The following is a 16,369-nucleotide window of genomic DNA, read 5'->3' as shown; positions in this document are numbered from 1 at the left end:
AGGATCTGCAGAGAGATCCCTGCTTGTGGGAAAGAAATCCATCCATCCCCATCCCAGGCTTGGTGCTGGTGGGAGCTGTGAAGCAGGGGTTGGTTTCCCTCTGGGTGGGTGCTGATGCCTGGGGTGGGGAGGGGAGCACTGAGGTTTGTGAGATCACTTTTGGGCACTCAGGAAGGGGTTTGGTTGTGGCTTTGGTAGATGTGTCACCCAGGCATCTGCTTCCCACGGTGGCAGAGGGACAGCCACCTTCTCCCAGCCCCTGAGCATCCAGCCAGGGCAGCAGGATGGAGGGGGAGGATGAGGAGGAGGTGACTGCGAGGGCCCCTCCAATCTGATTCACTCCTTCCAGAGCTAAAAATCAGTTAAGCCTTAACTAATCTCACTCTTTTCAAGCAGCTCCTCCCTTCCCTCAGGGTTTGCTTTTCCTGCTCTGGCCTCTCCCTATCTCCTGTCCTACTTTCAGGTCACTTTGCCCCACGTGGCACCCACCTGGTTGGTGCTGCTGGTACCAAAGGGCTCTGTGGTGCTGCCAAACAAATTGTTGGGACAGGCACTGGAGAAGTCACAGCTCGAGGCTCCTTCAGATCCCTGCTCTCTGCAGTCACAGGAGTTTTACCCCCAGCCAAAGACTTGAACCTGTTGGAGGAAATGTTTCAAATCTGGTTTGGGGTTTTTTTTTTTGAGGGGTGATTTTTCTATTCAAATTTGGCTTAGCTGAAAAAACAATCCAAAAAAAAAGCAACAGGTGAGAGAGTCCCTGGATGTGATAGATAACCTGTGTGTGTTCATTAACATACAGCATGCTTGGGGACTGACCTTGCAAAAACTTTTCTTCCCTTAAGTCTTGACTTTTTTGGGGGGAGCAGGAGCCACATCCGAGCTGAGAAGCAATTCTTTTCTGAGCTCCCTTTGTATGCTTCTGCATCTCTTCCTCTGCAGCATTCCCAGAATTGTATCTGGTCCCCAAGGCAGCAGAAGCTGCAGTTTCTGAGGCTGCTGGGGGACCTCTCAGAGCAGCTGATGTTTAGGTTGGAAGAGATCAGGATCATCCAGTCCAACCTTTGACCACAGTCAACTACTAAACCATCTCCTTAAGGACCAGCTCCAAATACCTTTTAAATGCCTCCAGGGAAGGTGACTCCACCACTGTCCTGGGCCATTCCAGTGCCATGGGGCTGCCCAAGGTCCCTGCAGAGCCAGGACACCAGATCAGATGCTTTGGGAGTTTGTCCAGGTGTAGCTGAGAGTAAAAGTCTGATCCAAATTTTTAAAGTCAGCCCTGCCAGGGATCAGTTCTCTGGCCTTGGCAGTGGTTCTGCTTCTTGGGGAGCACAGATGACCACGTGCCAGCTCTCTGTCCTTCTCCACCACCCATCAGAGTTGATCAAAGCCTTTCCCAGCTCCAACTGCTCTCCTGGAGCCACCAGAACAGCTCAGAATCCCATCCTGAGGAGCAAGAGCTGGTGGGACACCAGCACCACTGGCTGTATCCAGCTCTTCTGGTCTCACTCAACAAGTTCCTTGGGAAAGCTTCAGTGGAGTTTCACAGCCCCTCTGTACTGATGCTCATTTATTGTCCTGCAGGCAAAATCAGATATCACCTGGATAGAGAAAGACCTGGTGGACTCAGCAGACAAGGTAAGATGCAGATGCACACCTCGAGGAGACTCCTGCATTTAATTCACATTTTGTCCCATGATGGGCTGAGCCACGTGGGTGAGGGGCTGAGCAGAGCTCCCAGGGACCTCACTGCAATCCAAACCCTTCCACTGCTCCCTCTTTCCCCCAGCCAGGTGGGACTGTGGGTCCAGGAACCAGCTATTTCTCACATGACATCCTGGGCTTGACTTCTCCCATCTCCTTCCACCCCACACCAACCCCTTTTCCTGCTGTCACTTGTGTCTCCTGTGGCTTTCTGATCTTCTCATGGTGCTGGGGCAGTGTGGGTCATGGATGTGGGTTTTGATGGCTTTTCTCAGGCTGCTCTCCCCACACTGGGTGCAAAAGAAAAAAAAGACAACTTGCAGAAGGGTTGGGGACAGAGTTTCTCAGATCCTGCCAGGCCCACCTGCAGAGAGCTGCTGCCTGGCTGCATCCTGCACTGCTCCTCAGAGGAGGTGATGCTCAGCTTTGGACAGCACATTTGGGGCCCACTTGCTGCTTCAGTGGGACTGGGGCTGCAGGAAGGATGTGTCAGGATGAGCTGAGTCTCCTGGGGAACTCGTGCCCAGCAGCTGTTCCACCTTCTTGCTTTGGACCTCAGCAGTTACTGAGGTTGCTGTGGAGCTGGGCCCAGCTGCCCCTCTGGTTAAGTCATTTGGTTCTTTCATTATCAGTTCCCAAAGAGCAAGTTCTGGGGGCAGAGGAGGCCAAGCAGTCATGAGTGGTGTCTCTGGGACCAAACCAAGATCCTCTTTTCTTACTCTGCACTCTCAGGAGGGCTGCAGAAGTCAGGTGTGGGGTTATTTGTAACCACCAAGGTGCCTGGGGGCCGTTGACTCATTTCAAGGGGTTTCTTTCTTACCTGTCTCTCTGGGGTCTTGCTGCAGAAAACATCTCTCCTGACTTGATGGAAAAGTCAGAGGGGGACAGGGACAGAGGGGGAGGAGGCAGAATGAGCCATCAAAATATCTCTGCTCTGTCCTGCCAGTGAGCTCCAGCAGCAGTGGGGGCAGATGCTGTCAGTACTGGAAATGCTCTTAAAAATATTCAGTGTGGAACTTCTCAGGGTGGCTCTTAGGTAACTCCAACATCCACTGTAAGGATTCTTTATCTTCAGCATAAAGCAAACGAGGGATAAAATGGAAATCCTAGCAATGCCAGAGGATTTCCCCTGGGATTTATGGATCCTGACCCCCATCATGGGTGACCCAGTTGAGCTGTGCAGCTTTCCCAGGGGGTGTCAGGCTTCTGGGGGACTGTTCAGAAGTTTTTCTCTTCCTTTTTAAAGAGTTAAGTGGCTTCTTGGAATATTCCCCCAGTTGGAAATACCTCCAAAGCTCCCAACCTTGCATGGGATCAAAGCAGCTCTAGGAGGAAGTCACTTTACTTGGACTCTGTGTGTTTTCTGCCAGCATCTTGTCTGAACCAGGGACCCCAAAGGTGAACAAGGAGCTGTGAGATTGATTTCTTTTTAAAAGCAAAACTGAGAAAAAAAAAAAAAAAAAAAAAAAAAAAAGCCCCAACCACAAGTGCTGTTGCTGGGGAGCTGGGGCCTGAACCTTCCTCCATGTGACCAAGTTTCTTGTCTCCACTGCGCATCTGCCAGCTGGGCTGTAACCACCTGCATCTCCATCCAGCAACCTCAAGTGTGGGGTTTCCATGCAGCCAGAGGAGCCTCCCTGATCCCCAGGACCCATCTCTGCTTCCTTGGACCCATTTGTTCTGCCCCAGGACCCATCTCTGCTTCTTTGGAGTCAATCGGTGCTTCCCCAAGACCCCATCGGTGCTTCCTTGGAACCCACCCATGCTCCTTTGAAGCCAGCAGAGCATTTTTTGGAGCCATCAGTGCTTGAACCCATCCATGCTTCCCCAGGAGCTGGTGGGGGTGGCAGTTCCTGGGGCTGTGCTTTGGTGATGGGGACAGGAAGATGGAGAGGGACCCCAAACTTCCCCGTATCTGCACGTTGGTGATGCTCTGGCTGCAGAGGAGACCCCGGGCCAAGCCCTGCCACCAAGCCCTGCCAGCCCCCAGCCCACTCCCCACCCTGGTCAGTACAGCCCTTGCTTGCTCTGCTTCTCTTGCTGGGGGCTCATCCAGGTGGGGTGATGCTTCGGGGGGCTGTTGAGAGCAGACTGGTTTGCTTTGCTTTTTGCTGCCTTTGGGGAGGGTTTGTTTCATGGTGCCTTTGGATGAAACTGGGTGGAAGCAAAGCTTGTTTGTGGTGCAGCCTGGTGGCATGCAGGGCTTTTGAGCTGGAGACTTGTTCTGGTGTGCTGCTGAACAGGCTGTAGGAGCTGATCTCCAGGGATCTGGCTCTTCAGTTGTGAGGTGAAGCCATGGGAGGAAACCTCCCTTGTGGCAGCAAGGAGCCAGATGGCTTCTCAGAGCTTTTCTGACAGCAGTGTCTCTGCTGGTGGCACTTTTGATCAAGGTGTGTGTGGTGATGGGGGGTGGGGGTCTGGCTGGCAGGTTGGGTGTGCAGATTTCTGCCCACCTCAGGTCACTGCTCCAGCCCCTCAGAGCTGAACACGCCAGGGCTGGCTCTTGGCCAAGGGGAAGAAATTCCCCCAGCTCTGAAAATCCTGGAGAGCTGTGGCAGGAGGATGTGGGCACGTGGCTCAGAGGTGGATGCAGGAGTTCATTCCAGGTGTTTCTCCCTGAAGAGCAACCTGGGCAAGGGGACACTGTCCCTCTCCATGCAGGAGGATTGGGATGAGATGATCTTTAAGGTCCTTTCCGACCCCGACCAGTCTGGGATTCTGAAGTGCTGGTGCTCTGTACACCTGGTTTCTTGTGTTTTCATCAAGATGGGAGGGAGGGAAAAAGCCCACAGCTTCCACTGGTCCCATCCCAGGTCTTTTTGGAGAGCTGAAGAACACGAAGGAGCCCTCCTGGCTGATGCTTGCTCAAGCTCTTGGCTGGCAGTGGGAAGCTTGAGCTTCCTGCCAGGACTAAGCCTCCAAACCATGGCAGAAGTGGAAGGTGGCAGCTGGGAGGTCACCTGGAGCACAGACACTTGTTACAGGGATTAGAAAAGCTTTCTTGGTTGTGTTTGCTGAGCAGCAGGTAGCAGGATGGAGCTCCTGGGGGGGAGATGGACCATGGGAACTTGGCCTTCCCTGCTGAATCTTGATGTCTGGATAATGCAGAGAGCAAAGCTGCCAACGTGGAAACAAAGCCTCCTCTGGAGAAAAACTGAGTCTGAGAGGAGGAAGGGAAGGGGAAAGGGAAGGGTGCTCAGGGCAGGTGGGCAACCACATCCGTGGGCAGCAGGCAGGGCCACCCTCCCCAAAAAGCTGCTGGGAAGTTGGGGAGGGGCCGGGGTGGCAGAGGAGAGGCAGAAGCTGAAACTTGGTTCCTGTTGTTTTTAAAAGCTGCCTTGGTTCTGTGGGTTGCAGACCCAAGGACCTGAACACTTCTAGAAAATAAAACTGATTTTTTTCCTTCCCCCCCCCCCCCCCCCCCCAGCTCTGCAAGGGGAAAAACTCTGGAGTTGCAGCTTTCTGATGGTCACATCTGTCCTGGGGTCAGGGAGCAGCTGAGTTTCATGTCCTTTGGAACATAAATGCTGGCCTTCAGGTCCAGATAGCAACCAGACCACATCTCATGCTGGATAACATGGGACCAAAGTGCAGAGGAGCCTGGGCTTGCCCTTGTGAGGTGTAAAAATCCAAGGGATTCCTGGCTTGAGTAGGATTCATGTCTGTAGCACTGAGAAGTTGAGTCCAGGTCATCCAGGAGAGGGGCTGGAGCAGGTTGGGTTCAGAGGAAACCTCTGCACAGATCTCTTGGTTTCAAAAGAAGCAGAGGAAAAGCACAGCTGGACAACAGGTAGCATAAAAAAAAAATCTTTGTATTTGAGATGCAAATAGGAAGCAGCACAAGTTGAGCTGAACTCTGAGCTTTGTGCACCAGGGGTCTGGATGAGGTTTGCTGGGGGAAGGTGTCTCAGCATCACCCCTGGGGCTGGGGCTGTGCTTGGCTGCTGCTGGCCTGGCTTCCTGGGTGACAGATTCATTCTAGATCCCATCAATTAAGTTTCTTTTCCTTCTTTATTTATTTTTTTTTCTTTTTTAAGTAAAAGAAAGTGTTTTCAACAAAACATGTGCCAGAGACCTTGGCTTCCCCTCAATCTTCTTGAAGGCTGGAGTCTGTTAGAGCATCATCTGTATGTGCTGAAGAGGCACTGAGACTTATGTTGCAGAGTTGCTCAGATTGCTGAGCAGATGGGCTCCAACATGTCTGATTTTTGCCAACCCTGGCCCTGTTTTGACAACAGTGCCTTATTTTTCTCTTGTGGGTTTTTAATTTTTTTTTTTTTTTTTTATTGTGACACAAAACACTCCTGGGTTTGCCACCAGTGCCTTTTAGGAGGAAGGTGCTTTTCAAGCATTCTTCTGAAACACAGTTCAAAGAAATGCAATCCCTGCAGCACGAGGAGTGGAGGCTCTGGGCAGAGCACAGGGCTGGTGCTGGAAGCCAACCCATCACTTTTTTTGTTCCACATGTTGGAGCCAGGGATACCTGTCACAAGCACCAGTTTTTATGGTTCTCTTAGATGTGGTTCCTGGGAGTCTGTAGCTACAATCCTCAGTCCTTAATCCCATAAGACTCTCCCTTGCTCAGGAATATGTTCTCAGTCAACCCTGTCCTCTCTTTTTTTCAGGGTGAAGGTGTTGTGAAAGAAATCAACATCACACACCATGTGAAGGAAGGCTCTGAGAAAGCTGATCCATCCCAGTTTGAGCTCCTGAAGGTGCTGGGCCAGGGCTCTTTTGGCAAGGTGAGTTCATTTTGTCTTCCCTGTCACATCAGACTTATGATTCTGATGATGGAAGAGTCTGTCTCCAACAAAACCATATTCCTGATTCCCACCAGACTGTGAGAACCCAGCTGATTGGTTCTGTTCTGGAAGGGAGCCAGAGTGATGCCTTCCCCTAAGGGCCAGCCTGGATGTCCAGAGCTCCCTTGTAATTCTTTTTTTTGATGTCCAGGAGAAAGGGGCAGCATCCTTCTCATGGATGCAGATGTCCCCCAGGGCAGAAGGACCTCTTGCAGCTCTCCCACAAGGCAGAGGGATCTCCTCCAGCTCCTGCTGGCTGCCAGATGAAGCCAGGATTTGGAGGACTCTCCTCTGTTCCTCTCTCTCAGAAAGGATGCTGTGTGCCTCTGGGTTTGGCCCCTGTTTATGGTCCAGTTTCCCTTCTGTGAAGGGGGAAGGAAGTCTCCTGTAACTTTCATCTATTTCCATGTGTAAATAATCCAGGTCTGTTACAGACCTGCTCACACAGGACATCAACCTCACATCAGTGAGGGGCTGTGCAGCTCTGTGCTGCAAACACACCAAAAGAAAGGTTTTCTGTCTTTGAAGCTGCCTAAAACCTAAAGGTAGAAAAGAGCATTGAGGAAGGGAAGGAGGTAAAACCCAGAGAGGATGCAGGAGCTGAATACTAAGGAGTGGATCTGGCTGTCAGAGCAGCCCATCACCAGGAGGCTTGGTGGTACATCAGAGCTTTGGGGCTTCACAGCTCCCAGGCATCAGCCTCAGCCCCACGGGAGCTGCAGGAGTGAGCAGGAGGTGTGAGGGGCTGGAGAGGGCAGGGTACCAACCCCTATTGGTTGATGGAGATGGAGGGTGAGAGGTGTCCACACCCAGCACTTTCCTTGAAAACCTTCACAAGAGCTCAAAGTCCATCTTGGGATGGACTCCATGGGCAGCTGCTGCTTTGGGAGGCATCCAGCTCCTCCTGCTCATGGTTACTGCTTGGCTGATGTGGTGCTCTCCTGCCTCAGGTTTTCTTGGTGAGAAAAATAACACCACCAGACAGCAACCACCTCTATGCCATGAAAGTGCTCAAGAAGGCAACGCTGAAAGGTAGGAGACTCTCCCTCTGATGTTCTTTTCCTCCATGTCCTAAGGTGCGTGGGGGGAAACGTCACAGGAGTCACTGCTGGCCCCAGGGTGGTGTGGGTGAAAGAGAAATCATAGAATCATAGAATCCTAGGGGTTGGAAGGGACCTCGAAAGATCATCTAGTCAAACCCCCCCTGCCAGAGCAGGGCCCCCTAGAGTACATCCCCTAGGAACGTGTCCAGGTGGGTTTTGAATGTCTCCAGTGAAGGAGACTCCACAACCCCCCTGGGCAGCCTGTTCCAGGGCTCTGTCACCCTTACAGTAAAAAAATTTTTTCTGATATTCAACTTGAACCTCCTATGCTCCAATTTACACCCATTACCCCTTGTCCTATCACTGGTCACCACTGAAATGTCTTCACCTCAGCCAAGCAACCTCTTTTTCATCTACAAAAGACCCTGGTTGCAGGGCTGGAGGTGGGAAAACGTCTGGCTCAAGCTGCCAGGCTCAAGGCCTGGGCAAAGGTGACCCCAGGGTACTCTTGTGCCTTCTTCAGTGTCTGAGCTGTCCCTGTCTCCTCCCACAGTGCGTGACCGACTGAGGACAAAGGTAGAAAGGGACATCCTGGCTGATGTGAACCATCCCTTCGTGGTGAAGCTTCACTATGGTGAGTGTGGAGTTCAGTTGGGTCACTGGGAGAGGGGCTGCAGGCTGGAACACACACGGAGCCCTTGTAAATGCAATGAGGATGCCACAAGCAGGTCAGCAAGCATGAGGGATCCAGCAGCAGCTGCTTGGAGGATGCTGAGAGCTCTCATGGTCCATACCAGGCTTCTGGAGATACCTGGGATGGAGAGGAGGCTTGGAGCACTGTGTCCCTCAGTGGCTGTGCTGCTCTGGAGCCTTCACAACCTCTGTAACACAAATCCTGTCCTGGAAGGGTCTTTGGTCCCATACCCCACTCAAGAGATTGAATGGGGAACAGAGTGTAGACCAGGAGAAGAGGGTTAAACATCAGATCCTTGGGAACTGTAACACTGAATCCCATTTCAGCCTCCTTTACCCCAGATCATCAGCTCTACCTTTGTTTAACTGAGTAACCACCCAGGGCTTCTGCCCAACTGGAGCTCTTGGGATTTAAGTGATTGATGGAACCCCATGGAACCTGCCCTGGGTGGAGGGGGCTGATTCCTGCTCTGGTTTGTGTTTCAGCATTCCAGACAGAGGGGAAGCTCTATCTCATCTTGGATTTCCTCAGAGGAGGTGACCTTTTCACTCGGCTTTCCAAAGAGGTGGGGATGCTCTGGTGTCTCAGTGGTTGCTGAGATTTTGGGTTTAGCAGGGGCTTAATGGCCTGGAGAAGGGGTTGGCCCTTGCAAAGTCTTTGAGAGGGGTGGAAACAACCTCCCAGCTGCTGCTAGCCCTGAGCTGGCAACAGGAGAGGATGGTTCAGGGGCCCTGTCCTCTGGTGGGAAAGCAGCAGCATGGCAGGCAGGTCCCACCTCTGCAGCAGCTTCTGCTGAGCATCCTGTGAAGGATGAAACCAGAGCTCTGTGTTGCTTCTCCTCACTGGGATGGGGCCAGGGCAGGGAATGGGAGGGGTGAGGAGAGGTTGTGGGAGGTGAAGACAACTGGGAGCATAACCCGGTCAATGTGAATGAAGAGGTTTTTTAAAACCTGTCTGCTGCTTAGCAGCCCCAGGTGGTTTTTTGGTGTTGCTGCTTCACTGATACTTCAGGGTAGTGGGTGAAACCAGGGAGAGTTGGGGGTGAGAGGGCAGGAGGAGCAGCGTGGGTGTGAAAGGTCTTGCGTGGGTGCTGTGGGGGTGGCCCTGCTGCTGGCATTGTCCCACACCCTGGCTGTTTCCCCCCTTGTCCCTGCAGGTCATGTTCACTGAGGAGGATGTGAAGTTCTACCTGGCAGAGCTGGCTCTGGGGCTCGACCATTTGCACAGCCTGGGAATCATCTACAGGGATCTCAAACCAGAGAAGTGTGTGCAGCAGGGAGCCACCTCCCTCAGCTCAGTCCCCAACCCCCAGGGCCCAACAGGGGGAAGGTGGCAACACCAGTAGATCACAGAACTATAGAATTTTCAGGGTTGGAAGGCACCCTGAAGCTCATCCAGTTCCAACCCCCCTGCCATGGGCAGGGACCCCTCCCACAGCTCAGGATGCTCAGAGCCCCATCCAACCTGAGCATAAAAACTTCCAGGGATGGGACTTCCACCACCTCTCTGTGCCAGGGTCTCCTGATGGGACTCCTGCTCCTGACATCAGCCACGGAGGCACCACGTGGGCAGCACATTTCTAAGCTGTAATCCTTGGCACACTCCAGCTCTAAACAACTGAGAGCCTGTGGAAGGAAAAGGCCCCAGGCTGGGCTGTGCTTGCTGCGTGGCTCAGGTGTTCCTACCCGGGGCACATGGGGGATCAAAAGGGGTGTAAGCCAGGGGGGTTGATGTTTTCAATGGGAAGTTGAGGTGTAAAGAGAAGGGAGCTCCTCCTTGTCCCACTTGTGTCATGGTGACAGAGCTTAAAGCACTGGGAGAAGGAACAGAAAACTTCCAGCTCTGGATTCAGGGAGCACCTGGGACCAGTCCCTGCTGTGTGTGTGCTGCTGCTCACCAGCCCTTACTCCAGATAGTAACAACTTGTGTTTTTCATTCATGCTGCAGCATCCTCCTGGATGAAGAAGGACACATCAAACTCACAGGTAAGGGACTCCACAAAAGCCTCGTGCTCCAGCAAGGTGGGTTCTGGGAACAGGGAGCTTCTCTGCTCTGTGTGCTGGGTGCTCAGAGCACCTGGGGTGCATGCTGACAGTTTTTCTCTTGTGTAGATTTTGGCTTGAGTAAGGAGGCAATAGACCACGAGAAGAAAGCCTACTCCTTCTGTGGGACAGTGGAGTACATGGCCCCAGAAGTTGTGAATCGCCAGGGCCACTCTCACAGTGCAGACTGGTGGTCCTATGGGGTGTTGATGGTATGTACCCAGCTGGCAGGGGCTGGAGATCTGGCCCAGCAGATCAGAAAACTCCTGAGCTGACTCTGCAGGTCTTGCCTGGCAGGTGTGACCTGGGGATGTGCTCCCAGCATCCAGCCAGGAGCTGTTTCTCCTGGTAGAGCTCCTGAGGTTCTTGTCCCAGTGAGCTCTGGGGTGTCCTGCCTGTGGGGTGCATCTTGGCCCCGGTGCTGGGATGCCCCTGTCTGTGCAGATCTGGTGCCACCATCTGGTGGTTGCCGAATCCAAAGGTTCCTGCAGGAGCAGGCAACGGCTCCAACAAGTTCCTGCTGCAAGAACCAAACTTCTCCTGCAAATAGAGGATGTCTGCTCTCTATTTAGAGCCGTTTGATCCCTTGCAAGCTTTTTGCTAACTTGGGTCAGCTCCGAGATGAAGATGCAGATGAAGGGATCTGTGCAAGCCTCAGATGTGTCACCTTCCCTTCTCCTCCTTCCCTCCCAGTTTGAAATGCTCACTGGCTCACTGCCCTTCCAGGGGAAGGATCGTAAGGAGACGATGACCCTCATCCTCAAGTAAGAGAGGTTTCTCTTTCATGTATGTGTGGAATCATGGAATCCTTTGGGTTGGAAAAGATCTTTAAAATCATCAAGTTCAACCCTTCCCCCAATACTGCCCAGACCACCCCTGACCCATGTCCCTCTTCCCCACATCCCCAGGCTCTGAAACCCCTCCAGGGATGATGGGGACTCCAGCCCTGCCCTGGGCAGCCTGGGCCAGGCCCTGACAACCCTTTCCAGGGAGAAATTCTTCCCCAGCTCCAACCTAAACCTCCCCTGGCACCACTTGAGTTGTGCCAAAAGTTCCTCTGCTCCCATCCCTTGTTCCTTGGGAGCAGAGCCCGACCCCCCCTGGCTCCAACCTCCTCTCAGGGGGTTGCAGAGAGCCACAAGGTCTCCCCTCAGCCTCCTCTGCTCCAGGATTAATCCCCCCAGCTGCTCCTGGGCAGATTTCTACTCCAGACCCTTCCCTAGCTCCATTCCCCTCCTGCTTAGGAGCTTCTCCTTCTCTGTGTTGCAATTTGAAGGTTCTTGCAGCCTCGTGGCACTGCTGGGAGAGGTTTTGTAGCGATGGTTTAGTTTGAAGGGTGCAGTGTAAATGCCAAAGGGATGATTGGGCTTTTGGGGGTGGAGGTGCTGCAGTTGGCTTGTGGGTTGATTTCTTGAAACCTGCACCTGATTGCACAACTTCCTCTGCAGAGCAAAGCTGGGCATGCCACAGTTCCTGAGCTCTGAGGCACAGAGCCTCCTGCGGGCTCTCTTCAAAAGGAATCCAGGCAACCGATTAGGTAAGACATTTTATGGGTTTTTTCTCTTGGTTTCTGAATACACCTGATGCTGTATCAGGGCTTCTCACACCCCCGTGGGTCAGCAGTCTGTTCACACTTGTGCTTGGGAAAGAGGCTCAGTTCCTTGCAGTCAGGTTCCCCCTCATACCTGGTTTTGTCAGTGGTTCTGATTTAATGCAACACACACCATGGGTGCATTTTTCAGGTTCTGGACCAGATGGGGCAGAAGAGATCAAACGTCATCCTTTCTACTCTACTATTGACTGGAATGTGAGTATCAGAAATCTCACAGCAAGTTCTTACCCTGCTCAGCACCAGCAATGCAGCTCTGCTGCCTGCAGCAATCATAAGAGTCATCATGGAATGCTTTGGGTGGGAAGGGACCTTAAAGCTCCCCCAGTGCCCCCCCTGCCATGGGCAGGGACCCCTCCCCCAGCCCAGGGTGCTCCAAGCCCCATCCAAGGGGTCCATGAAAGCTTCCAGGGATGAGGCAAACATAATTAATGCTCCTTGACTTAATCAGCAAGGAATCATGGAAGGGTTTGGGCTGGAGGGGTCCTTAAAGCTCCTCCAGTCCCACCTGGACAATCCAGGGACCCCTCCCCCAGCCCAGGGTGCTCCAAGCCCCATCCAACCTTGGACACTGCCAGGGATGGGGCAGCCACAGCTTCTCTGTGCCCATGTACCATCAGGATGCTTGCAGGTCACCAGCTAATGGAGAGCCACCAGGCCCTGTTTCCAGCTGCTTGAATAATTCTTTCTGAAACAAAAACTCTCTTTATCCCATGAATAACTGTTTGATCCCGAGCTGCTGATGATCTCAGCTTGGGTTGAATTTATTCATCTCTCAGCAGTAAGGTGCAGGTTTTAATTGGGGGCTTTGGCACAACCAGGATTGTCTTGCACAAAGTGAGAATGAGTCAAGGAAACATTTCTGGCAGGAAGTATTTTGTTTAGTACAGAGAAGGAGGGTGACAACTCAGCCAGCATTTCCCAATTGCTTTGGCCAACTCCCTGCTTTACCCCATAATTTTGTTTCTTCCCTGTTTTCCATTACTTGGTAAAGGATTTTGAAGATCAATCTTCCAGTGCTTTTAAGGCATCCAGCAAGCTGCTGGACTGAGCCTCCAGCGATGCTTATTTCAGATTTTTACTTCGAGCAGCAATTTTTGAAAGCTATTTATGGGAGTGCCTTGAAACTAACATCCTCCTAAGACATTTCCTCTGGCTGTCCCAGGAGAGAGATGGATCAGCAAAGCTTTGATGTGAGTTAGGAGGAGGTGGAGGAACCTGGCAACAAAAATACTTTATAGATAGTGCTTTGGAGTGGGCCAAGTTGCATTTAGAAAGTTGGGGGTTTTTTTCCCCTTGATTTAATATATGTTTGAATTTGAAGGGTTTCTCCACAAGCTGCCTCAGAAGCACCCCACTGGCCACAGAGTCTTCCCTCAGACTACTGAGCTGCAGTTCAGTGCTAAGCCACAGAGCTGTTTCTGGTTTCACAAAATCTCTTCTTGTTCCTGGCAGCCCTCTGAGAACCTTCACCTGCTGGAGAACTTCAGGGTTCTCTTTGTTTTGCAGAAGCTGTACCGCAGGGAAATCAAACCCCCCTTCAAGCCTGCAGTGGGCCAGCCTGATGACACCTTTTATTTTGACACAGAATTTACCTCACGGACACCAAAAGGTTTGGAGGAATTCACTGAAAGTCAAAGTTTCCTCTGTGCAATGACACCTTAGGGGTTAACAGGGCTTCGGTGGTGGCAGCAGGGCAAATTTTGCCTCCTTGGTTTGCCAAACCCTCTGGAGCTGGCAGCACCCAAGTCCAGAGAAGTGGAATGGAGCTGGGGAAGGGTCTGGAGCAGAAATCTGCCCAGGAGCAGCTGAGGGTGCTGATCCTGGAGCAGAGGAGGCTGAGGGGAGACCTTGTGGCTCTCTGCAACCCCCTGAGAGGAGGTTGGAGCCAGGGGGGGTCGGGCTCTGCTCCCAAGGAACAAGGGATGGGAGCAGAGGAACTTTTGGCACAACTCAAGTGGTGCCAGGGGAGGTTTAGGTTGGAGCTGGGGAAGAATTTCTCCCTGGAAAGGGTTGTCAGGGCCTGGCCCAGGCTGCCCAGGGCAGGGCTGGAGTCCCCATCATCCCTGGAGGGGTTTTAGAGCTGTGGTAGTGAGGGACATGGGCTAGGTCTGGTCTCAGTAGAGTTGTGTTAATGGTTGGACTGGATGATCTTAAAGGTCTTTTCCAACTGTAACAAATGGGATTCTGTTGCAGTCCTGAGGAGGTGTCAGGTCCATAGATACATGGGGTGTTACGGGGCAAGATGGGTGCTGTGTGGTGGGGTTCTGCTCTCAGATGACCCTAAGAGGGGCTGTAGCTCCTGGTCAGGAAGGGGAAGGGTTGTGCTTCTGCAGGACTTCTCCCTCTCCAAGCTGTCTGTCATCTCCTCTTGCAGATTCCCCAGGCATCCCCCCCAGTGCAGGAGCCCATCAGCTCTTCCGAGGCTTCAGTTTCGTGGCCACAGGCTTGATGGAGGATGGCAAAGTGAAAGCTGCTCCATCACCTCTGCATTCAGTGGTGCAGGTATGGAGGGGGGGCAGGAACACCCCAGCTTGGGGCTGTCCAGAACGGAGTGAATGGGGAGCCAGAGGCAGTGTTGGTCTGTAGAATCCCAGATTCTGTAGAATCCCAGACAAGTTTTGGTTGGAAGGGACCTTAAAGCCCCCCCAGTGCCCCCTCTGCCATGGGCAGGGACACCTCCCCCAGCCCAGGGTGCTCCAAGCCCCATCCAACCTTGGACACTGCCAGGGATGGGGCAGCCACAGCTTCTGGGGGCACCCTGGGCCAGGGGCTCACAGGGAGCATTCCCTTCAGTCTTAACACATCATATCTACACCTGCTGTGCTACAGGGCTGTGTCCTTACTCTTACTGCTGTTTACATCCTAAAACGGCAGAGAAACGTAAAAAGAAACAACAAATCATCCAAGGTCTCAACAAGGAACTGAGCAATCCTTTTAATGTCAGAGTAACAGCAAAACACCTCCCCACACACACATGGAAATCTCACCACCTCTGGTGTATCCAAACAATCTTCAGCAACACCACACTTCTGGCATGCCATGAAGGAAGAAAGTGACATCCCACCCAAACCCAGGTTGATGGACCTTATGCCCCATGGGTTATTTGGTAATTCCAGCTTCCACAAGACAAAACAAGGTCATTCTTGCATCCTGTTAGTCTTTCATTTTTATTGACTATCAAGTGCAAAGGTCATCGGGGTGACATGAGCTTTGTTTGCTTTCCCCTCCCCATGTGGACCAGTGCTAGCAGGAAGTCTGTGTAGATCCCCTGGGTTGAAAGGTGCCACCAAACCATTCCCTGGTAGCTGCAGGGTTGTCCCACTGACCTACATCTGCCTCGTTCTCTTTTCCTCCCTGTCCCCAGCCGGGAGGAGAAGCTGTGGGATGCAGCTGCCAGCAGCCTGTCAGCTCGCTCTGGGTTGCAGTTAACTCCTTGTGCTGCACAAACCTTTCTCAGAACCTTCTTCCCCTGAACTTTCCTTTTCCAGCAGCTGCATGGGAAGAACCTCCAGCTCAGTGATGGTTACGTGGTGAAGGAGGCAATCGGCTCCGGCTCCTACTCCGTGTGTAAACGCTGCATTCACAAAGCCACCAACATGGAGTATGCAGTCAAGGTCTGGCATCTCCATCAGAACTCCACTCCCCTGGTAGATTGCTGCTCGTCCCCACGATGACCAAAATAACAGCCAGGGATGAAATAGTTTCCCCTGCTTGTGTGTGGCCTGGATGGATAATTTTGTGCCAGAGATGTAACTGCTCAGCAAATAAGGCAAACGTAAAACCTTGGGGTTTGGGGTTTCGCTGAAGCAAGGAGGGGATTTCTGGAGTTTTTTGCTGACAGGGGCAGGGAGTGGGTATGGCACAGGTTGTCTGCAGGGCTCCAAATACTCCCCTGGGTTGCTGATGTTTGTCTGTGCTCTCACAGGTTATTGACAAGGGCAAGCGAGACCCTTCGGAGGAAATTGAAATCCTCCTGCGGTATGGGCAGCACCCAAACATCATCACCTTGAAAGATGTGAGTGGAACCTGAACTTGACATCCCTGTATTTTGGTTTAGGAAGCACAGGAGGGGGCAGGACCAGTGCCCTGCTCTGAGGTGTGAGCAAGCAGCCCCAGGCCCACCTCTGCATTGTTGCTTCCCCTCTTGGTGCTAGAAGTACAAAAGGGAAGCTCTGGAAGCACTTTTGTGGTGAATGCCCTCCACGTTTGCTTTGGTAGGTGTATGATGATGGGAAATACGTGTACCTGGTGACTGAGCTGATGAGGGGAGGGGAGCTGCTGGATAAAATCCTCAGGCAGAAATTTTTCTCGGAGAGGGAAGCCAGTTCGGTCCTGCACACGATCTGTAAAACTGTGGAGTATCTGCATTCCCAAGGGGTGAGTATGGTTACACCTGGTTTCCCAGGAAGCCCTGGCGTTGCACTACTCTCCCTCTCCTCCCAGGAGTAACTGTCAGGACTGTTATTTCTTGG

At 52.5% G+C, this 16,369-nt stretch overlaps 1 protein-coding gene across 2 annotated transcripts in view; it reads left to right on the top strand.

The window, feature by feature from the left end:
• RPS6KA1 (ribosomal protein S6 kinase A1) overlaps positions 1–16,369 on the top strand; it is a 37,208-nt gene that overhangs the window by 17,494 nt on the left and 3,345 nt on the right. The window contains exons 2-18 of one of the 2 annotated variants that reach the window (XM_071767797.1): positions 1,585–1,638; positions 3,269–3,710; positions 6,330–6,446; positions 7,457–7,538; positions 8,103–8,183; positions 8,729–8,808; positions 9,400–9,506; positions 10,191–10,228; positions 10,355–10,497; positions 10,979–11,049; positions 11,734–11,822; positions 12,028–12,092; positions 13,404–13,506; positions 14,272–14,399; positions 15,386–15,511; positions 15,823–15,912; positions 16,116–16,274. In XM_071767797.1, coding sequence (XP_071623898.1) covers positions 3,591–3,710; positions 6,330–6,446; positions 7,457–7,538; positions 8,103–8,183; positions 8,729–8,808; positions 9,400–9,506; positions 10,191–10,228; positions 10,355–10,497; positions 10,979–11,049; positions 11,734–11,822; positions 12,028–12,092; positions 13,404–13,506; positions 14,272–14,399; positions 15,386–15,511; positions 15,823–15,912; positions 16,116–16,274 — 1,599 coding nt within the window. In that variant the 5' untranslated portion in view covers positions 1,585–1,638; positions 3,269–3,590. The remainder of the gene's footprint in view (positions 1–1,584; positions 1,639–3,268; positions 3,711–6,329; positions 6,447–7,456; positions 7,539–8,102; positions 8,184–8,728; positions 8,809–9,399; positions 9,507–10,190; positions 10,229–10,354; positions 10,498–10,978; positions 11,050–11,733; positions 11,823–12,027; positions 12,093–13,403; positions 13,507–14,271; positions 14,400–15,385; positions 15,512–15,822; positions 15,913–16,115; positions 16,275–16,369) is intronic. The other variant, XM_071767796.1, reaches the window with a different exon arrangement.

The sequence above is a fragment of the Heliangelus exortis genome, chromosome 24 (genome assembly GCF_036169615.1).
Source record: "Heliangelus exortis chromosome 24, bHelExo1.hap1, whole genome shotgun sequence".
Classification (NCBI taxonomy): domain Eukaryota; kingdom Metazoa; phylum Chordata; class Aves; order Apodiformes; family Trochilidae; genus Heliangelus; species Heliangelus exortis.
The sequence above is the reverse complement of the archived record's forward strand: the minus strand, read 5'-3'. Positions and strand labels throughout refer to the sequence as shown.